This window comes from Taudactylus pleione, unplaced genomic scaffold, assembly GCF_031769625.1.
Source record: "Taudactylus pleione unplaced genomic scaffold, aTauple2 ptg001030l, whole genome shotgun sequence".
Lineage (NCBI taxonomy): Eukaryota > Metazoa > Chordata > Amphibia > Anura > Myobatrachidae > Taudactylus > Taudactylus pleione.
Window position 1 is genome coordinate 495131 of NW_028285431.1, and position 24580 is coordinate 519710.

At 44.3% G+C, this 24580-nt stretch overlaps 1 protein-coding gene across 1 annotated transcript in view; it reads left to right on the plus strand.

Annotated features, from left to right (window-relative positions):
* Nucleotides 1–18261, plus strand: part of LOC148454119 (uncharacterized) — a gene marked incomplete at its 3' end in the record, with an annotated part of 333977 nt that extends 315716 nt beyond the window's left edge. The window contains exons 27-30 of the mRNA XM_088461234.1: nt 3493–3546; nt 4457–4510; nt 18073–18126; nt 18217–18261. Coding sequence (XP_088317360.1) covers nt 3493–3546; nt 4457–4510; nt 18073–18126; nt 18217–18261 — 207 coding nt within the window. The remainder of the gene's footprint in view (nt 1–3492; nt 3547–4456; nt 4511–18072; nt 18127–18216) is intronic.
* Between the last annotated feature and the right edge of the window lie 6319 nt (nt 18262–24580).

Below are 24580 nucleotides of genomic sequence, written 5' to 3' on the forward strand. Positions count from 1 at the left end.
TGGGGGAGAGGTGCTGTGTTATTACAGTGTTGGGGGAGAGGTGCTGTGTTATTACAGTGTTGGGGGAGAGGTGCTGTGTTATTACAGTGTTGGGGGAGAGGTGCTGTGTTATTACAGTGTTGGGGGAGAGGTGCTGTGTTATTACAGTGTTGGGGGAGAGGTGCTGTGTTATTACAGTGTTGGGGAGAGGTGCTGTGTTATTACAGTGTTGGGGAGAGGTGCTGTGTTATTACAGTGTTGGGGAGAGGTGCTGTGTTATTACAGTGTTGGGGGAGAGGTGCTGTGTTATTACAGTGTTGGGGGAGAGGTGCTGTGTTATTACAGTGTTGGGGGAGAGGTGCTGTGTTATTACAGTGTTGGGGGAGAGGTGCTGTGTTATTACAGTGTTGGGGGAGAGGTGCTGTGTTATTACAGTGTTGGGGAGAGGTGCTGTGTTATTACAGTGTTAGGGGAGAGGTGCTGTGTTATTACAGTGTTGGGGAGAGGCGCTGTGTTATTACAGTGTTATGGGGAGAGGTGCTGTCTTGTTACAGTGTTATGGGGAGAGGTGCTGTCTTGTTACAGTGTTGGGGGAGAGGTGCTGTGTTATTACAATGTTGGGGGAGAGGTGCTGTGTTATTACAGTGTTGGGGGAAAGGTGCTGTGTTATTACAGTGTTATGGGGAGAGGTGCTGTGTTATTACAGTCTTGGGTGAGAGTTGCTGTGTTATTACAGTGTTGGGGGAGAGGTTCTGTGTTATTACAGTGTTGGGGGAGATGTTCTGTGTTAGGGGAGAGGTGCTGTGTTATTGTAGTGTTGGGAGAGAGGTGCTGTGTTATTGTAGTGTTGGGGGAGAGGTGCTGTGTTATTACAGTGTTGGGGGAGAGGTGCTGTGTTATTACAGTGTTGGGGGAGAGGTGCTGTGTTATTACAGTGTTGGGGGAGAGGTGCTGTGTTATTACAGTGTTAGGGGAGAGGTGCTGTGTTATTGTCGTGTTGGGGGAGAGGTGCTGTGTTATTGTAGTGTTGGAGGAGAGGTTCTGTTATTACAGTGTTGGGGGAGAGGTTCTGTGTTAGGGGAGAGGTGCTGTGTTATTGTAGTGTTGGGGGAGAGGTGCTGTGTTACGGTGTTATGGGGGAGAGGTGCTGTGTTATTGTAGTGTTGGGGGAGAGGTGCTGTGTTACGGTGTTATGGGGGAGAGGTGCTGTGTTATTGTAGTGTTGGGGGAGAGGTGCTGTGTTATTACAGTATTAGGGGGAGAGGTGCTGTGTTAGGGGAGAGGTGCTGTGTTATTAGTGTTGGGGGAGAGGTGCTGTGTTATTACAGTATTAGGGGGAGAGGTGCTGTGTTAGGGGAGAGGTGCTGTGTTATTAGTGTTGGGGGAGATGTGCTGTTATTACAGAGTTGGGGGAGAGGTGCTGTGTTATTACAGTATTAGGGGGAGAGGTGCTGTGTTAGGGGAGAGGTGCTGTGTTATTAGTGTTGGGGGAGAGGTGCTGTGTTATTACAGTATTAGGGGGAGAGGTGCTGTGTTATTAGTGTTGGGGGAGAGGTGCTGTGTTATTACAGTATTAGGGGGAGAGGTGCTGTGTTATTACAGAGTTGGGGGAGAGGTGCTGTGTTATTGTAGTGTTGGGGAGAGGTGCTGTGTTATTACAGTGTTGGGGGAGAGGTGCTGTGTTATTACAGTGTTGGGGAAGAGGTGCTGTGTTACAGTGTTGGGGAAGAGGTGCTGTATTATTACAGTGTTGGGGGAGAGGTGCTGTGTTATTACAGTGTTGGGGAAGAGGTGCTGTATTATTACAGTGTTGGGGAAGAGGTGCTGTATTACAGTGTTGGGGGAGAGGTGCTGTGTTATTACAGTGTTGGGGGAGAGGTGCTGTGTTATTACAGTGTTGCGGTAGAGGTGCTGTGTTATTGCAGTGTTGGGGGAGAGGTGCTGTGTTATTACAGTGTTGGGGGAGAGGTGCTGTGTTATTACAGTGTTGGGGGAGAGGTGCTGTGTTATTACAGTGTTGGGGAAGAGGTGCTGTATTATTACAGTGTTGGGGGAGATGTGCTGTGTTATTACAGTGTTGGGGGAGAGGTGCTGTGTTATTACAGTGTTGGGGGAGAGGTGCTGTGTTATTACAGTGTTGGGGGAGAGGTGCTGTGTTATTACAGTGTTGGGGGAGAGGTGCTGTGTTATTACAGTGTTGGGGGAGAGGTGCTGTGTTATTACAGTGTTGGGGAAGAGGTGCTGTATTATTACAGTGTTAGGGGAGAGGTGCTGTGTTATTACAGTGTTGGGGAAGAGGTGCTGTGTTATTACAGTGTTGGGGGAGAGGTGCTGTGTTATTACAGTGTTGGGGGAGAGGTTCTGTGAGTGAGTCACTGGTATTAATAAATACACAGGAAATATTGCAGTTAATCATGAGTTTGGCAGTAATTCTCCCCCTCTCCGTCCTGCACAGTAACATAATATTAGATAATACAGTTAGAATGAGAATAAAACACAGTACAGCCCATGTTAATGTGCAGCGATACACTGTCAGTGTGCTTACTGTACTGTGTGTACATTTCCTCCTCTCTTACTGACAAACTGGTACCAGACTGTGTAAAATCTTGTGGTTTCGATGGAAGTTGCAGACTTTCCGACGTTCTGCTGAGCTTTTCAGGACTGGAATTATTTTCCATCATTACAATTTATGGTTTAAACAGTTTCATTGACCACCAGGGTAACATTACAAGACTTATTTAGTGAAAATGTCGTTTAACATCTCTCTTTAAATTGCCGCAGGACATATAGAGCTGGAAGAATTTGCAAGACTGCAGAAATTAGATTATTGCATCCAAGTTACTAACATTACCCCTGGTCCCTATAGACATTACTTCCACATGGCTCACTGCAGATATATATAATATGTATACACTCTTCAGTGGGAACAATATTGTCTTTATTCAAACACGGCCGGCCCCGCACCCAGAGGCCCGGCCGGCCCCGCACCCAGAGGCCCGGCCGGCCCCGCACCCAGAGGCCCGGCCGGCCCCGCTCCCAGAGGCCCGGCCGGCCCCGCTCCCAGAGGCCCGGCCGGCCCCGCTCCCAGAGGCCCGGCCGGCCCCGCTCCCAGAGGCCCGGCCGGCCCCGCACCCAGAGGCCCGGCCGGCCCCGCACCCAGAGGCCCGGCCGGCCCCGCACCCAGAGGCCCGGCCGGCCCCGCACCCAGAGGCCCGGCCGGCCCCGCACCCAGAGGCCCGGCCGGCCCCGCACCCAGAGGCCCGGCCGGCCCCGCACCCAGAGGCCCGGCCGGCCCCGCACCCAGAGGCCCGGCCGGCCCCGCACCCAGAGGCCCGGCCGGCCCCGCACCCAGAGGCCCGGCCGGCCCCGCACCCAGAGGCCCGGCCGGCCGCAGACAGCTGTGACATACAGTATGCGTTACTCAGCCAATGTATTATATCCACATTCTCATTTGCAGGAATGTAACTACTTCTGTGATCTTATAATTGGATTTGTTGTTATACTAATTTTCAGGGCTATCCAGGACCCCCCGGGACACCTGGACCACTGGGACCACCAGGATTAGCAGTAAGTCAAAAAGGAAACCCACTAAAGGGCAACTATATTATATCCCTGAGATTAAGGGGCATTTTTATCATGGCCAGGAGTATAGAGAAATAATTAGCCCTAATGCCACAATAGGTCTTAGAGTAATATCTAAAATGGAGACACAATCCATACGGGTACACACTATGGCCCTCATTCAGAGCCACTCGCTAGCGGCAGTACGCTCGTTCCGAGCGATGTTCGCACATCTGCGCATGCGTACGGTTTTTAGTACGCATGCGCGAACCAGTCAGTGTGGCTGAAAATCGTTTGTACGCAATATAGCGAATGCCTGCTATTTTGAGTGACAGAATGAGGCGTATGTGGGTGGTAACAGGGGAAGGTGCTTGAAAACGGGGAGTGGAGATCAGAACGCAGGCGTGCTTAAATGTCAAAACGGGCGTTTTATGGGTGTGCATAATTAATACAGCAGCGTCATTGACCACGTCACTGGGTTATTTTTAACTCAGAACTGCTCGCAAAGTAGCGGTTGAAAAAACCAACCACAAGAATAACGAGCAGTTCATATCCTGTTCGATGTACTCGATTAATCTAATAAATAGCGGACATGACGTATGGTGCGAGCGGCCAGGGGGCGTTTTTAATAAATAAACGAGCGTATGTTTTGCTCGCTCGTTCAGACTTAGAGGTGTGAACAGACTGCAATGTGCGAACGGTTTATTTGAATAGCCACCCCTTGTTTTTGAACGAACGAACGCAAATAGCGAACGGCTCTGAATGAGGGCCCATATGTCATTATATACATAATTCCCCTGTGTTGATTGGTTGACCCTAGCATATTATTAGGAGCATGCGGTGATCCTGTACTACATGTACGCTGGCGTTATCGCACGGTAGTAACACAAGATAACAGTATTTCCTCTTACTGCAGGGTCCTGCAGGGCAAAGAGGGCTGGCGGGCACGCAAGGGGCAAAGGGTCAGCGGGTAAGTACTATATATCATCCTGTCCCATATTATTACCGTAAGTGCACTTTGTGTTCATGACGTTACTAGTTCCTGATGGACAGACAGACTGAATAGTAGCTGAGCCCCAGAATCGCTGCTCCCTTGTGTGTAGGCGACGGGTGATCGCTAAAACTTTGCTACATGTTCACTTTGTGTCTTCACGTTTCTAGTTATTGGCAAATACTCACCTAGGGACAGATATAAGTAATACTGCACCCGCCCGTCCTGTCCAGTCAGGTCCCTAATAAATCTCACACCGCCAGGCTCGGCACTTTGATTGGCTCGCCAACAATTGGCTCTTGTCCCCTCCTCCTCCTCCTGAAAATGGTGGATAACTGCGGATGTTGGGGGTTGTGCAGAGCAGCGCAGCCCCTCTACTGACTCACGTTCTATGCGTTTATTCTGATGTGTGGGCAGAAGTCCGTGGGCCTGATTCAGACCCGGACGCAAGCGCTGAGCGCTCGCAACTGGGTCGATGGTGGCCCAAAGCACTTGCGCACGACGGAGCCGGCTCCGTCGTGCGAATGCGCGAGCCCCGGCTAGCGATGGGCACTCCGTCGCTCCGAGTCTCGCACCAAAGCGTGCGAGCTGTCGATGTTGAGTGACAGCTCGCCCCTTTTGGTGGGCGGGCCAGGGGGGTGGCTGCCCAAAAGGAGGCGTTCCCATCAGAACGCCTGCTGTTTGGGGGTGGCCCCACTGACATCACTTCTGTTAGAGCCGAAATCTCTCTGGGGCTTGCGATGAACAAGACCCTACCACAAGGGTCTCGTCGCAAGCCCGATGGTCGCGATGGTCTTGACCATTGCGACCATCATCATGGCCGCTCGCTATAGCTGTGGGTATCCACAGCTATGCGAGCGGCCAAGAGGCCGCTCCAAAAAAATAAGAAGCCCGGCCCTGATTCACAGCGAGCGGCTCAGAATCAGGCCCTGTGTTCCCCATCTTCTAATTCAGACTATGGGGGGAGATGTACCAAGCTTTGGAGAGAGATAATGTGGAGAAGTTGCTCATAGCAATGACTCGGTGCCTGTCATGTCACAGACTGTGCTGGATAAGTGTCAGTTAGAAGCTGATTGGTTGCTATGGGCAACTTCTCCATTATATCTCTCTCCAAGGCTCGGTACATCTCCCCCTATGTCTATTACTGTAACTATACATGATTAGGAGACAGATGTGACCTGTACGCAGCAGACACAGCGAGCGAGCGGTGGCCGCTTTGTCAGATGCTGATGTATTTGTTTATGAGAAGAGCCGGAGAAAGAAATGCTAATTAGACACAGCGCTCGTCTCTGAAGCTGCAGGAATGGAAGACGTATGAGCTATAAAAATGTCTATCTCTGCAATCTGCGCACATCCAGATGTAAGCGGAGGACACGTCACCTGCGGGCGGACTGGATAGCCCTAATCATTGGGAATTAGGAAGGGGGTGGGCCTCAGCAGGCAGTGACCATGTACCCCCGTAATGTACAGTACATATAACACAGTTTTCATTCATTGCTGCACCAGACATATAAGCAAAGTATTCTGATCATCCCCAGCAATTGTGAGCTGAGCGCCTGATTCAGCGAGGAACGTAGTTGCTAATACGCACGCAGTCGGCCAAATGTTGCGTTCTGCGCGTCTGCTGACTAGCTTTTGTGATCGGAACTGCGATCACAGAGGCTACGCAGAACCCTTGAAGAGTGATTGGCAGGAAGTGCCGTTGTGAGTGGTGACGGGGGGTGGTCGGGCGTAACGCAGGCGTGCCAGTGCGTTTGCAGGGGCGTGCATAAATTAGCCACTTTGATACCATAAGCAGCCTGAGGCCTCTTAGCGTGCGCTGAAGTGAGCAGTTCCTGAGTGAGGTCTGACCTGCTGTAACTGCGTATGGGTCCGATGTTACTCGATGTTACCGATTGTTTTTTTGCTAAAGTATACGGATGTGAGTAAGGGGAAGTGGGCGTCCTTATGTCAGGCTGCGATCACCGCTGATATTAGTAACTGCACTGCGCGCGTACAAGCAGAATAGCGATCCTTGCTGAATCAGGCCCATGTTCTCCATAATTTCACAGCTAAGCGCTGGCTGCCGTCACTGCCCAATCCTCCGCCCCTGATGTGCTGCCTTACACCCCATGGGTCCTCCCATCACTACACAAACAATGTGCTCGCTCTATAAAGGCCTCCATTGTGCTGTCACGGTCCCTGTACTCGCTCTATAAGGGGCTCCATTGTGCTGTAACGGTCCCTGTACTCGCTCTATAAGGGCCTCCATTTTACTGTAGCGGTCCCTGCTCTTTTCTCATGATGTCACTACTGCGCTTGTGTAGTCTTGCACCTGGTATATAATTAGCGCTGGGGATATTCCCCCGTCACGCCATCATTAGTTTGAAAACAAAGAGAGTAAGGGATAGTACTCTCTATTTATTGGGCATTCACCTACTTCAGAAATTAATACTTTTAATCATATACTACTGAAATAACAGAAATATCACAATTATTAATGAACAGACGTCTGTACACAAAGCATAGGACAGTAACACAACATATAATTTGCGCCAATGTTAGTGACTGACATGAGATAGGAAGATCAATGTGTATCCAATCTCTATATTCCCCGTTATAGTGGGTCAGACACAATGATGACGCTATGGTCAAACAAATGGCGATATAATATACATAGAAGAGTTATACTATAAGTGTAATCACCGGTGAGCACCTAATCTACGTCCTGTTATTCAGGACTATACATCACTCTAATGTCCAAACACATTTATTTCATGTACTGACAAACATCACATAGAGATATAAGTACATATAAGTAGAGTGCTGTATCTCATGGTAACGTACGCGCATAATACTGTGACACTAACAAGAAAAAAGTTGTTTATAATGTTCCACAATTGTCACAGACTTACACACACACACACATACATACACATACATACACATACATACACACTTATATCCACATATATACACACACACACACACACACACACACATACATTACATACACACTTATATCCACATATATACACACACACACACATACACATACATTACATACACACTTATATCCACATATATACACAGTCACACACACACACATACACATACATTACATACACACTTATATACACACATACACACACACACTTAATACACACATATATACACATACACACTTATATACACACATATATACACACTTATATACACACATATATACACACATATATACACACATACACACATACACATACATACACACTTATATACACATACACACATTTATACACACACACATACATACACACTTATATACACACATATATACACACATACATACACACTTATATACACACATATATACACACATATATACACACATACATACACACTTATATACACACACACACATTTATACACACACATACATACACACTTATATACACACATACACACATATATACACACACATACATACACACTTATATACACACATACACACATTTATACACACACATACATACACACTTATATACACACATACACATATTTATACACATACATACACACTTATATACACACATTTATACACACACATACATACACACTTATATACACACATATATACACACACATACATACACACTTATATACACACATACACACATTTATACACACACATACATACACACTTATATACACACATATATACACACTTATATACACACATACACACATATATACATACACATACATACACACTTCTATACACACATACACACATATATACACACACATACATACACACTTATATACACATACACACATTTATACACACACATACATACACACTTATATACACACATACACACATATATACATACACATACATACACACTTATATACACACATATATACACACATATATACACACATACACACATACACATACATACACACTTATATACACATACACACATTTATACACACACTTGCATATATACATACAGGGGCGCCGAGAGGGGGGAGGTACAGATTACCCGGGCTTCCTGTGGGGCCCGGCGGGGGCCCGGGTCCGACGCCGCCCACCCCCCCCCTCACAGCAGCTGGAGACTACTCATGGCTGCTGAGCAGCAGCCACAGCAGTCTCCTACTGATCGCGCCCCCCCTGGCTTTGCGCCGGGCTGAGGGGGCTCAGAGCGCCCCTGTCCCCAGCGCGCAGCGCCGCTTGGCGGCGCTGAAAATCTTTTTAATTTATTTATTTTTCGGCACGGGGGCGTGGCCACACCTCCCGAGATTAGGCCACGACCCCTATTACCGGGGCCCGCCTTGGCGGCCCTGTATACATACACACATACATATATATACACTTTCTGAAATTTGAATGCTTATAAAAACTGTTACACGTTACGCTGTGCAATAATTCATATATCAAATGAAAGGAAATTTAGTGCTGAATTCAACACAATGAACATACAATATACACACACATACATACATATACATATAGACAAAACAACAGCTTGCTGCCTGCGATCACCTCATTATCGGCACATTGCCGTCACCCCTCCCCCCTTATCCTCTATAATAGGACCAGCTGCTGTTACCTGTGTACAGTATTACCAGTGACTCTCAGTGCTGCCTGCGATCACCTCATTATCGGCACATTGCCGTCACCCCTCCCCCCTTATCCTCTATAATAGGACCAGCTGCTGTTACCTGTGTACAGTATTACCAGTGACTCTCAGTGCTGCCTGCGATCACCTCATTATCGGCACATTGCCGTCACCCCTCCTCCCTTATCCTCTATAATAGGACCAGCTGCTGTTACCTGTGTACAGTATTACCAGTGACTCTCAGTGCTGCCTGCGATCACCTCATTATCGGCACATTGCCGTCACCCCTCCTCCCTTATCCTCTATAATAGGACCAGCTGCTGTTACCTGTGTACAGTATTACCAGTGACTCTCAGTGCTGCCTGCGATCACCTCATTATCGGCACATTGCCGTCACCCCTCCTCCCTTATCCTCTATAATAGGACCAGCTGCTGTTACCTATGTACAGTATTACCAGTGACTCTCAGTGCTGCCTGCGATCACCTCATTATCGGCACATTGCCGTCACCCCTCCTCCCTTATCCTCTATAATAGGACCAGCTGCTGTTACCTGTGTACAGTATTACCAGTGACTCTCAGTGCTGCCTGCGATCACCTCATTATCGGCACATTGCCGTCACCCCTCCTCCCTTATCCTCTATAATAGGACCAGCTGCTGTTACCTGTGTACAGTATTACCGGTGACTCTCAGTGCTGCCTGCGATCACCTCATTATCGGCACATTGCCGTCACCCCTCCTCCCTTATCCTCTATAGTAGGACCAGCTGCTGTTACCTGTGTACAGTATTACCAGTGACTCTCAGTGCTGCCTGCGATCACCTCATTATCGGCACATTGCCGTCACCCCTCCTCCCTTATCCTCTATAATAGGACCAGCTGCTGTTACCTGTGTACAGTATTACCAGTGACTCTCAGTGCTGCCTGCGATCACCTCATTATCGGCACATTGCCGTCACCCCTCCTCCCTTATCCTCTATAATAGGACCAGCTGCTGTTACCTGTGTACAGTATTACCAGTGACTCTCAGTGCTGCCTGCGATCACCTCATTATCGGCACATTGCCGTCACCCCTCCCCCCTTATCCTCTATAATAGGACCAGCTGCTGTTACCTGTGTACAGTATTACCAGTGACTCTCAGTGCTGCCTGCGATCACCTCATTATCGGCACATTGCCGTCACCCCTCCTCCCTTATCCTCTATAATAGGACCAGCTGCTGTTACCTGTGTACAGTATTACCAGTGACTCTCAGTGCTGCCTGCGATCACCTCATTATCGGCACATTGCCGTCACCCCTCCTCCCTTATCCTCTATAGTAGGACCAGCTGCTGTTACCTGTGTACAGTATTACCAGTGACTCTCAGTGCTGCCTGCGATCACCTCATTATCGGCACATTGCCGTCACCCCTCCTCCCTTATCCTCTATAGTAGGACCAGCTGCTGTTACCTGTGTACAGTATTACCAGTGACTCTCAGTGCTGCCTGCGATCACCTCATTATCGGCACATTGCCGTCACCCCTCCTCCCTTATCCTCTATAATAGGACCAGCTGCTGTTACCTGTGTACAGTATTACCAGTGACTCTCAGTGCTGCCTGCGATCACCTCATTATCGGCACATTGCCGTCACCCCTCCCCCCTTATCCTCTATAATAGGACCAGCTGCTGTTACCTGTGTACAGTATTACCAGTGACTCTCAGTGCTGCCTGCGATCACCTCATTATCGGCACATTGCCGTCACCCCTCCTCCCTTATCCTCTATAATAGGACCAGCTGCTGTTACCTGTGTACAGTATTACCAGTGACTCTCAGTGCTGCCTGCGATCACCTCATTATCGGCACATTGCCGTCACCCCTCCTCCCTTATCCTCTATAATAGGACCAGCTGCTGTTACCTGTGTACAGTATTACCAGTGACTCTCAGTGCTGCCTGCGATCACCTCATTATCGGCACATTGCCGTCACCCCTCCTCCCTTATCCTCTATAATAGGACCAGCTGCTGTTACCTGTGTACAGTATTACCGGTGACTCTCAGTGCTGCCTGCGATCACCTCATTATCGGCACATTGCCGTCACCCCTCCTCCCTTATCCTCTATAGTAGGACCAGCTGCTGTTACCTGTGTACAGTATTACCAGTGACTCTCAGTGCTGCCTGCGATCACCTCATTATCGGCACATTGCCGTCACCCCTCCTCCCTTATCCTCTATAATAGGACCAGCTGCTGTTACCTGTGTACAGTATTACCAGTGACTCTCAGTGCTGCCTGCGATCACCTCATTATCGGCACATTGCCGTCACCCCTCCTCCCTTATCCTCTATAATAGGACCAGCTGCTGTTACCTGTGTACAGTATTACCAGTGACTCTCAGTGCTGCCTGCGATCACCTCATTATCGGCACATTGCCGTCACCCCTCCTCCCTTATCCTCTATAATAGGACCAGCTGCTGTTACCTGTGTACAGTATTACCAGTGACTCTCAGTGCTGCCTGCGATCACCTCATTATCGGCACATTGCCGTCACCCCTCCTCCCTTATCCTCTATAATAGGACCAGCTGCTGTTACCTGTGTACAGTATTACCAGTGACTCTCAGTGCTGCCTGCGATCACCTCATTATCGGCACATTGCCGTCACCCCTCCCCCCTTATCCTCTATAATAGGACCAGCTGCTGTTACCTGTGTACAGTATTACCAGTGACTCTCAGTGCTGCCTGCGATCACCTCATTATCGGCACATTGCCGTCACCCCTCCCCCCTTATCCTCTATAATAGGACCAGCTGCTGTTACCTGTGTACAGTATTACCAGTGACTCTCAGTGCTGCCTGCGATCACCTCATTATCGGCACATTGCCGTCACCCCTCCCCCCTTATCCTCTATAATAGGACCAGCTGCTGTTACCTGTGTACAGTATTACCAGTGACTCTCAGTGCTGCCTGCGATCACCTCATTATCGGCACATTGCCGTCACCCCTCCTCCCTTATCCTCTATAATAGGACCAGCTGCTGTTACCTATGTACAGTATTACCAGTGACTCTCAGTGCTGCCTGCGATCACCTCATTATCGGCACATTGCCGTCACCCCTCCTCCCTTATCCTCTATAATAGGACCAGCTGCTGTTACCTGTGTACAGTATTACCAGTGACTCTCAGTGCTGCCTGCGATCACCTCATTATCGGCACATTGCCGTCACCCCTCCTCCCTTATCCTCTATAATAGGACCAGCTGCTGTTACCTGTGTACAGTATTACCAGTGACTCTCAGTGCTGCCTGCGATCACCTCATTATCGGCACATTGCCGTCACCCCTCCTCCCTTATCCTCTATAATAGGACCAGCTGCTGTTACCTGTGTACAGTATTACCAGTGACTCTCAGTGCTGCCTGCGATCACCTCATTATCGGCACATTGCCGTCACCCCTCCCCCCTTATCCTCTATAATAGGACCAGCTGCTGTTACCTGTGTACAGTATTACCAGTGACTCTCAGTGCTGCCTGCGATCACCTCATTATCGGCACATTGCCGTCACCCCTCCTCCCTTATCCTCTATAATAGGTCCAGCTGCTGTTACCTATGTACAGTATTACCAGTGACTCTGTGCTGCCTGCGATCACCTCATTATCAGCACATTGCCGTCACCCCTCCTCCCTTATCCTCTATAGTAGGACCAGCTGCTGTTACCTGTGTACAGTATTACCAGTGACTCTCAGTGCTGCCTGCGATCACCTCATTATCGGCACATTGCCGTCACCCCTCCTCCCTTATCCTCTATAGTAGGACCAGCTGCTGTTACCTGTGTACAGTATTACCAGTGACTCTCAGTGCTGCCTGCGATCACCTCATTATCGGCACATTGCCGTCACCCCTCCTCCCTTATCCTCTATAATAGGACCAGCTGCTGTTACCTGTGTACAGTATTACCAGTGACTCTCAGTGCTGCCTGCGATCACCTCATTATCGGCACATTGCCGTCACCCCTCCTCCCTTATCCTCTGTAATAAGACCAGCTGCTGTTACCTGTGTACAGTATTACCAGTGACTCTCAGTGCTGCCTGCGATCACCTCATTATCGGCACATTGCCGTCACCCCTCCTCCCTTATCCTCTATAATAGGACCAGCTGCTGTTACCTGTGTACAGTATTACCAGTGACTCTCAGTGCTGCCTGCGATCACCTCATTATCGGCACATTGCCGTCACCCCTCCTCCCTTATCCTCTATAATAGGACCAGCTGCTGTTACCTGTGTACTGTATTACCAGTGACTGTCAGTGCTGCCTACGATCACCTCATTATCGGCACATTGCCGTCACCCCTCCTCCCTTATCCTCTATAATAGGACCAGCTGCTGTTACCTGTGTACAGTATTACCAGTGACTCTCAGTGCTGCCTGCGATCACCTCATTATCAGCACATTGCTGTCACCCCTCCTCCCTTATCCTCTATAATAGGACCAGCTGCTGTTACCTGTATACAGTATTACCAGTGACTCTCAGTGCTGCCTGCGATCACCTCATTATCGGCACATTGCCGTCACCCCTCCTCCCTTATCCTCTATAATAGGACCAGCTGCTGTTACCTGTGTACAGTATTACCAGTGACTCTCAGTGCTGCAGATGAGCTGGGTAGTAACTGGTGCTGGTCATGCAGCTCTTCTGACGTCTACGTTACCAGTACAGGGGTCTTACTGAGAGATGGGCGCAGCAGTGATGTAACCTAATGTAATGCAGCAAGGGGCATCTGAGGGGAAAACCAGCAGCAGACTGAACCAGCCGGGGGATAATGCCATAGCTTAGGGGGACACGGCGTGGGGTCCCCCTGCCATAACAATAACCAGCATCAGACTAAACCAGCCGGGGGATAGTGCCATAGCTTAGGGGGACACAGCGTGGGGTCCCCCTGCCATAGCAATAACCAGCAGCAGACTGAACCAGCCGGGGGATAATGCTACAGCTTAGGGGGACACGGCGTGGGGTCCCCCTGCCATAACAATAACCAGCATTAGACTGAACCAGCCGGTGGATAATGCCATAGCTTAGGGGGACACGGCGTGGGGTCCCCCTGCCATAACAATACCCAGCAGCAGACTGAACCAGCCGGGGGATAGTGCCATAGATTAGGAGTGACACGGCGTGGGGTCCCCCTGCCATAACAATACCCAGCAGCAGACTGAACCAGCCGTGGGATAGTGCCATAGCTTAGGAGAGACATGGCGTGGGGTCCCCTTGCCATAACAATAACCAGCAGCAGACTGAACCAGCCAGGGGGATAGTGCCATAGCTTGGAGAGACACGGCGTGGGGTCCCCCTGCCATAGCAATAACCAGCAGCAGACTGAACCAGCCGGGGAATAATGCCATAGCTTACGGGGACACGGCGTGGGGTCCCCCTGCCATAACAATAACCAGCATCAGACTGAACCCGCCGGGGGATAGTGCCATAGCTTAGGGGGACACGGCGTGGGGTCCCCCTGCCATAACAATAACCAGCAGCAGATTGAACCAGCCAGGGGTTAATGCCATAGCTTAGGGAGACACGGCGTGGGGTCCCCCTGCCATAGCAATAACCAGCATCAGACTGAACCAGCCGGGGAATAATGCCATAGCTTAGGGGGACACGGCGTGGGGTCCCGCTGCCATAGCAATAACCAGCATCAAACTGAACCAGCCGGGGTATAATACCATAGCTTAGGGGGACACGGCGTTGGGTCCCCCTGCCATAGCCATAACCAGCATCAGACTGAACCAGCCGGGGTACAGTGCCATAGCTTAGGGGGACACAGCGTGGGGTCCCCCTGCCATAGCAATAACCAGCAGCAGACTGAACCAGCCGGGGAATAATGCCATAGCTTAGGGGGACACGGCGTGGGGTCCCCCTGCCATAACAATAACCAGCAGCAGACTGAACCAGCCAGGGAATAATGCCATAGCTTGGGGAGACACGGTGTGGGGTCCCCCTGCCATAACAATAACCAGCAGCAGACTGAACCAGCCGGGGAATAATGCCATATTTTGGGGAGACACGGCGTGGGGTCCCCCTGCCATAAGAATAACCAGCAGCAGACTGAACCAGCCGGGGGATAGTGCCATAGCTTAGGGGGACGGCGTGGGGTCCCCCTGCCATAGCAATAACCAGCAGCAGACTGAACCAGCTGGGGTATAGTGCCATAGCTTAGGGGGACACGGCGTGGGGTCCCCCTGCCATAACAATAACCAGCATTAGACTGAACCAGCCGGGGAATAATGACATAGCTTAGGGGGACACGGCGTGGGGTCCCCCTGCCATAGCAATAACCAGCAGCGGCTGAACCAGCCGGGGGATAGTGCCATAGCTTAGGGGGACACATCGTGGGGTCCCCCTGCCATAACAATAACCAGCATTAGACTGAACCAGCTGGTAGATAATGCCATAGCTTGGGGAGACACGGCGTGGGGTCCCCCTGCCATAACAATAACCAGCTCCAATCTGGTCAGCCCAAGGCTGGAATCCCTCGGTAAGTGAGGACCCCAAAAACAAAATGGGATCCCACCTCCCAAGGATCAACCAGGCGCAGGGTAAATAAGATCAGGAACACTGGTTTGCAGCTGTAAATAATATTATAATATTCAAAGTCAGGACCAGGAAGAGAAGGAACAGAACATAGGTCTGCAGACCATCGCAGGATATCCCAATACACCACGGGGATCCGACTGCCTGGGGCGTAGCAGAGCACCATTGTGGGAAACATTCAGGGCCTGGTTCAGAGGTGGCCGCAGCGCCCATTGGCCGTGGCATTTGAATATTAAAGCGCCCTCGGCTACATAAAAAGATGTCGTCCACCTCTGATCCAGGCTCTAGGTGGGAAATTTAATGGGGCGCAATGTGCAGAACTCAGCGGATTACAGATATTTTTGTGGCGAGTTGCGCTGTGCTGTATGTATCAGACTCAAACTTGTTGCAAAATCGTAGAAATATATTTATTGTTCTTAGTATTAATTACTGCTGCTTTCATGCATATGCTGAGTATGACCCCCTTAGTAGGTTTTGTCACCAACATCACACTTTGGTCCATCTTCCCCTTGATCTCTGTTGGTGACCAGATTGGCCACTTACTGTACCCTTGTGTGCGCCCACGCTGGAAGAGAAGGAGACGTGTGGCCGCTGTGCTGGGAGCCCTCCTGCACTCTGATTTGGTGAATAGACTCAACCATCCACCAATCATTGTTTGGATAACCTGACACCCTGATCCACCATAGCCGACACAATGCACTGATCATTGTGCTGGCATACTCAGTGTGTCGGCTCATGGCCACAGCTGGCAGACAGGAAGCAGGGTAAGGACCCTCCCCCCAGCCGTTACCATTATGTATTCTAAATAAAGGCGCTAATTTGGGCTGTTCAGCATCTTCTTCCGGCCTCAGGAAGTGACATTGAGTGACAGAAGGACTGATAGAAGGACTGATAGATGGAGTGACAGAAGGACTGACAGATGGAGTGACAGTGGACTGATAGATGGAGTGACAGAAGGACTGATAGATGGAGTGACAGAAGGACTGATAGATGGAGTGACAGAAGGACTGATAGGTGGAGTGACAGAAGGACTGATAGATGGAGTGACAGAAGGACTGATAGATGGAGTGACAGAAGGACTGATAGATGGAGTGACAGAAGGACTGATAGATGGAGTGACAGAAGGACTGATAGATGGAGTGACAGAAGGACTGATAGATGGAGTGATAGATGGAGTGACAGAAGGACTGCCAGGTGGAGTGACAGAAGGACTGCCAGGTGGAGTGACAGAAGGACTGCCAGGTGGAGTGACAGAAGGACTGACAGGTGGAGTGATAGAAGGACTGATAGATGGAGTGACAGGTGGAGTGACAGAAGGACTGATAGATGGAGTGACAGAAGAACTGATAGATGGACTATAGATGGAGTGACAGAAGGACTGATAGATGGAGAGACAGAAGGACTGATAGATGGAGTGACAGAAGGACTGATAGGTGGAGTGACAGAAGGACTGATAGATGGAGTGACAGAAGGACTGATAGATGGAGTGACAGAAGGACTGATAGATGGAGTGACAGAAGGACTGATAGATGGAGTGATAGATGGAGTGACAGAAGGACTGATAGATGGAATGACAGGTGGAGTGACAGAAGTACTGATAGATGGAATGACAGGTGGAGTGACAGAAGGACTGATAGATGGACTGATAGATGGAGTGACAGGTGGAATGACAGAAGGACTGATAGATGGAATGACAGGTGGAGTGACAGAAGGACCGATAGGTGGAGTGACAGATGGAGTGACAGATGGAGTGACAGATGGAGTGACAGATGGAGTGACAGATGGAGTGACAGATGGACTGACAGATGGACTGACAGATGGAGTGATAGAAGGAATGAGGCATCATTCATGGTATCTTAGACCAGTTGGCATAGCTGGCATAGAAGGGTACAGTAACTTTCTGGGTCTGAACTACAGGGGGATGGGTACAGGATGCCGGCACTTGTTGGTCACTATCCTAGCTCGCCCCCTCTCCCTACCCTAGTGCTTAACGTAACTTCCCCCTCCCTCCTAGTGCCCGAACCTAACCTCCCCACACCCTAAACCTAACTCCCCCCCCCCCAATCCCTATCCCTCCCCCCACCCCGATGCCTGAACCTAGCACCCCCTCCCCCAGTGCCTAACGTAACCTCCCCCTCCCCACACCCTAAAACTAACCCTCCCCCCTAGTGCCTGAACCTAACCTCCCCACCCCACACCCTACCCCTAACCTTCTCCCCACCCCGTTACTTACCTTCGGGATTCCGGCGCTGGCATTCTGAGCGCTGGAATCCCTTCGGTCGTGATATTGACCGTATCCCGGACTACAGATGAGGAAGTCGAGATGTAAAGGTGCAGAATTTATATTTGTTCATGTTCTCATTGGGCTTCTCCATGTTTGTATTTAGGGTCCCCGCGGCCCTGATGGTCCCCCGGGAGAGCAGGGTCCCCCTGGAATGAAGGTAACCGGATTTAGTGACTGTTGTGTATATAATCCCGGCTAATGTCACTATGTGATATATAATGATCACTCTATAATCCTTCCTCCTCAGGGTGACCAAGGTGACCACGCTAAGAAGGGGCTTCCTGGGCGGATTGTGAGTAGTAATATGATGTTATTTATACCCAGCTAACTGTAGTACATCAGCAGATGAATAAACCTATATGTGTGTGTATAATATACTGATATATATATATATATATATATATATATACAGTGACTATGTGCTGGTGGTGATGTTATACAAGGAGAGTTTCCTCCTCCAGCCACCGAGGATGGGAGCCAATCTGTGCAATGTGGTTGGTACCAGCATACAAAGGGGACACAGAGATTACTTATATCATAGTGCAGATTGCAGTATATAATATATATGTATAGTGCAGATTGCAGTATATAATATATATATATATATATATATATATGTATAGTGCAGATTGCAGTATATAATATATATGTATAGTGCAGATGGCAGTATATAATATATATGTATAGTGCAGATGGCAGTATATAATATATATGTATAGTGCAGATTGCAGTATATAATATATATGTATAGTGCAGATTGCAGTATATAATATATATGTATAGTGCAGATGGCAGTATATAATATATATGTATAGTGCAGATTGCAGTGTATAATATATATGTATAGTGCAGATTGCAGTGTATAATATATATGTATAGTGCAGATGGCAGTGTATAATATATATGTATAGTGCAGATGGCAGTGTATAATATATATGTATAGTGCAGATGGCAGTATATAATATATATGTATAGTGCAGATGGCAGTGTATAATATATATGTATAGTGCAGATGGCAGTATATAATATATATGTATAGTGCAGATGGCAGTATATAATATATATGTATAGTGCAGATGGCAGTGTATAATATATATGTATAGTGCAGATGGCAGTGTATAATATATATGTATAGTGCAGATGGCAGTATATAATATATATGTATAGTGCAGATGGCAGTGTATAATATATATGTATAGTGCAGATGGCAGTGTATAATATATATGTATAGTGCAGATGGCAGTGTATAATATATATGTATAGTGCAGATGGCAGTGTATAATATATATGTATAGTGCAGATTGCAGTGTATAATATATATGTATAGTGCAGATGGCAGTGTATAATATATATGTATAGTGCAGATGGCAGTGTATAATATATATGTATAGTGCAGATGGCAGTGTATAATATATATGTATAGTGCAGATGGCAGTATATAATATATATATATAGTGCAGATGGCAGTGTATAATATATATGTATAGTGCAGATGGCAGTGTATAATATATATGTATAGTGCAGATTGCAGTGTATAATATATATGTATAGTGCAGATTGCAGTGTATAATATATATGTATAGTGCAGATTGCAGTATATAATATATATATGTATAGTGCAGATGGCAGTATATAATATATATGTGTAGTGCAGATGGCAATATATAATATATATGTATAGTGCAGATGGCAGTATATAATATATATGTATAGTGCAGACTGCAGTTTATAATATATATGTATAGTGCAGATGGCAGTATATAATATATATGTATAGTGCAGATGGCAGTGTATAATATATATATATATATAGTGCAGATTGCAGTGTATAATATATATATATATATATATGTATAGTGCAGATGGCAGTGTATAATATATATGTATAGTGCAGATGGCAGTGTATAATATATATGTATAGTGCAGATGGCAGTGTATAATATATATGTATAGTGCAGATGGCAGTGTATAATATATATGTATAGTGCAGATGGCAGTGTATAATATATATGTATAGTGCAGATGGCAGTGTATAATATATATGTATAGTGCAGATGGCAGTGTATAATATATATGTATAGTGCAGATTGCAGTGTATAATATATATGTATAGTGCAGATGGCAGTGTATAATATATATGTATAGTGCAGATGGCAGTGTATAATATATATGTATAGTGCAGATGGCAGTGTATAATATATATATGTGTAGTGCAGATGGCAGTGTATAATATATATGTATAGTGCAGATGGCAGTGTATAATATATATGTATAGTGCAGATGGCAGTGTATAATATATATGTATAGTGCAGATGGCAGTGTATAATATATATGTATAGTGCAGATGGCAGTATATAATATATATGTATAGTGCAGATGGCAGTGTATAATATATATATATATATATATATATATATAGTGCAGATTGCAGTGTATAATATATATATATATATATATGTATAGTGCAGATGGCAGTGTATAATATATATGTATAGTGCAGATGGCAGTGTATAATATATATGTATAGTGCAGATTGCAGTGTATAATATATATGTATAGTGCAGATTGCAGTATATAATATATATGTATAGTGCAGATTGCAGTATATAATATATATGTGTAGTGCAGATTGCAGTATATAATATATATGTATAGTGCAGATGGCAGTATATAATATATATGTATAGTGCAGATGGCAGTGTATAATATATATGTATAGTGCAGATGGCAGTATATAATATATATGTATAGTGCAGATGGCAGTATATAATATATATGTATAGTGCAGATGGCAGTATATAATATATATGTATAGTGCAGATGGCAGTGTATAATATATATATATATATATATATATATATATAGTGCAGATTGCAGTGTATAATATATATATATATATATATATATATATATATATATATGTATAGTGCAGATGGCAGTGTATAATATATATGTATAGTGCAGATTGCAGTATATAATATATATGTATAGTGCAGATTGCAGTATATAATATATATGTATAGTGCAGATTGCAGTGTATAATATATATGTATAGTGCAGATTGCAGTGTATAATATATATGTATAGTGCAGATGGCAGTGTATAATATATATGTATAGTGCAGATGGCAGTGTATAAAATATATGTATAGTGCAGATTGCAGTGTATAATATATATGTATAGTGCAGATTGCAGTGTATAATATATATGTATAGTGCAGATTGCAGTGTATAATATATATGTATAGTGCAGATTGCAGTGTATAATATATATGTATAGTGCAGATTGCAGTGTATAATATATATGTATAGTGCAGATTGCAGTGTATAATATATATATGTATAGTGCAGATTGCAGTGTATAATATATATGTATAGTGCAGATTGCAGTGTATAATATATATGTATAGTGCAGATGGCAGTATATAATATATATGTATAGTGCAGATGGCAGTGTATAATATATATGTATAGTGCAGATTGCAGTATATAATATATATGTATAGTGCAGATTGCAGTATATAATATATATATGTATAGTGCAGATTGCAGTATATAATATATATGTGTAGTGCAGATTGCAGTGTATAATATATATGTATAGTGCAGATTGCAGTGTATAATATATATGTATAGTGCAGATTGCAGTGTATAATATATATGTATAGTGCAGATGGCAGTGTATAATATATATGTATAGTGCAGAATGCAGTGTATAATATATATGTATAGTGCAGATGGCAGTGTATAATATATATGTATAGTGCAGATTGCAGTGTATAATATATATATGTGTAGTGCAGATGGCAGTGTATAATATATATGTATAGTGCAGAATGCAGTGTATAATATATATGTATAGTGCAGATGGCAGTATATAATATATATGTATAGTGCAGATTGCAGTATATAATATATATGTATAGTGCAGATTGCAGTATATAATATATATGTATAGTGCAGATTGCAGTATATAATATATATGTATAGTGCAGATTGCAGTATATAATATATATGTATAGTGCAGATTGCAGTGTATAATATATATGTATAGTGCAGATGGCAGTGTATAATATATATGTATAGTGCAGATGGCAGTGTATAATATATATGTATAGTGCAGATGGCAGTGTATAATATATATGTATAGTGCAGATGGCAGTGTATAATATATAATATATAGGTATAGTGCAGATGGCAGTATATAATATATATGTATAGTGCAGATGGCAGTGTATAATATATATATATATATATATATATATATATATATATATATATATGTATAGTGCAGATTGCAGTGTATAATATATATGTATAGTGCAGATGGCAGTGTATAATATATATGTATAGTGCAGATTGCAGTATATAATATATATATGTATAGTGCAGATTGCAGTGTATAATATATATATGTATAGTGCAGATGGCAGTGTATAATATATATGTATAGTGCAGATGGCAGTATATAATATATATGTATAGTGCAGATGGCAGTATATAATATATAGGTATAGTGCAGATGGCAGTATATAATATATATGTATAGTGCAGATGGCAGTGTATAATATATATATATATATATATGTATAGTGCAGATTGCAGTGTATAATATATATGTATAGTGCAGATGGCAGTGTATAATATATATGTATAGTGCAGATGGCAGTGTATAATATATATGTATAGTGCAGATTGCAGTATATAATATATATGTATAGTGCAGATTGCAGTATATAATATATATGTATAGTGCAGATTGCAGTATATAATATATATGTATAGTGCAGATTGCAGTGTATAATATATATATATATATATATATGTATAGTGCAGATGGCAGTGTATAATATATATGTATAGTGCAGATGGCAGTAGTATAATATATATGTATAGTGCAGATGGCAGTATATAATATATATGTATAGTGCAGATGGCAGTGTATAATATATAATATATGTAATAGTGCAGATTGCAGTGTATATAATATATATTGTATAGTGCAGATGGCAGTATATAATATATATGTATAGTGCAGATTGCAGTATAATAATATATATATTTATAGTGCAGATTGCAGTATATAATATATATGTATCAGCGCAGATTGCAGTATATAATATTATATGTATAGTGCAGATTGCAGTATAATAATATATATGTACTAGCGCAGATTGCAGTATATAATATATATGTATAGTGCAGATTGCAGTATATAATATATATGTATAGTGCAGATGGCAGTGTATAATATATATGTATAGTGCAGATTGCAGTATATAATATATATTATATATGTGTAAGTGCAGATGGCAGTGTATAATATATATGTATAGTGCAGATTGCAGTGTATAATATATATGTATAGTGCAGATTGCAGTATATAATATATATGTATAGTGCAGATTGCAGTATATAATATATATATAGTGATAGTGCAGATGGCAGTATATAATATATATGTATAGTGCAGATTGCAGTATATAATATATATGTATAGTGCAGATGGCAGTGTATAATATATATGTATAGTGCAGATTGCAGTGTAGTAATATATTATGTATAGTGCAGATTGCAGTGTATAATATATATGTATAGTGCAGATTGCAGTGTATATATATATGTATAGTGCAGATGGCAGTATATAATATATATATGTATAGTGCAGATTGCAGTATATAATATATATGTATAGTGCAGATTGCAGTGTATATATATGTATAGTGCAGATTGCCGTAAATTAATGTGGCAGATGGCAGTGTATATAATATATATGTATAGTGCAGATTGCAGTGTATAATATATATGTATAGTGCAGATTGCAGTGTATAATATATATGTATAGTGCAGATGGCAGTGTATAATATATATGTATAGTGCAGATGGCAGTATATAATATATATGTATTGTGCAGATGCAGTATATAATATATATGTATAGTGCAGATGGCAGTATATAATATATATGTATAGTGCAGATGGCAGTATATAATATATATGTATAGTGCAAGATGGCAGTAGTATAATATATATGTATAGTGCAGATGGCAGTGTATAATATATATATGTATAGTGCAGATGGCAGTATATAATATATATGTATAGTGCAGATTGCAGTATATAATATATATGTATAGTGCAGATGGCAGTGATATAATATATATGTATAGTGCAGATAGGCAGTGTTATAATATATATATGTATAGTGCAGATTGCAGTGTATAATATATATGTATAGTGCAGATGGCAGTATATAATATATATGTATAGTGCAGATGGCAGTATATAATATATATGTATAGTGCAGATGGCAGTGTATAATATATATATGTATAGTGCAGATTGCAGTATTATAATATATATATGTATAGTGCAGATGGCAGTATATAATATATATGTATAGTGCAGATTGCAGTATATAATATATATGTATAGTGCAAGATGGCAGTGTATAATATATATGTATAGTGCAGAATTAGGCAGTATATAATATATATGTATAGTGCAGATGGGCAGTATATAATATATATATGTATAGTGCAGATTGCAGTGTATAAAATATATATGTATAGTGCAGATTGCAGTGTATAATATATATGTATAGTGCAGATTG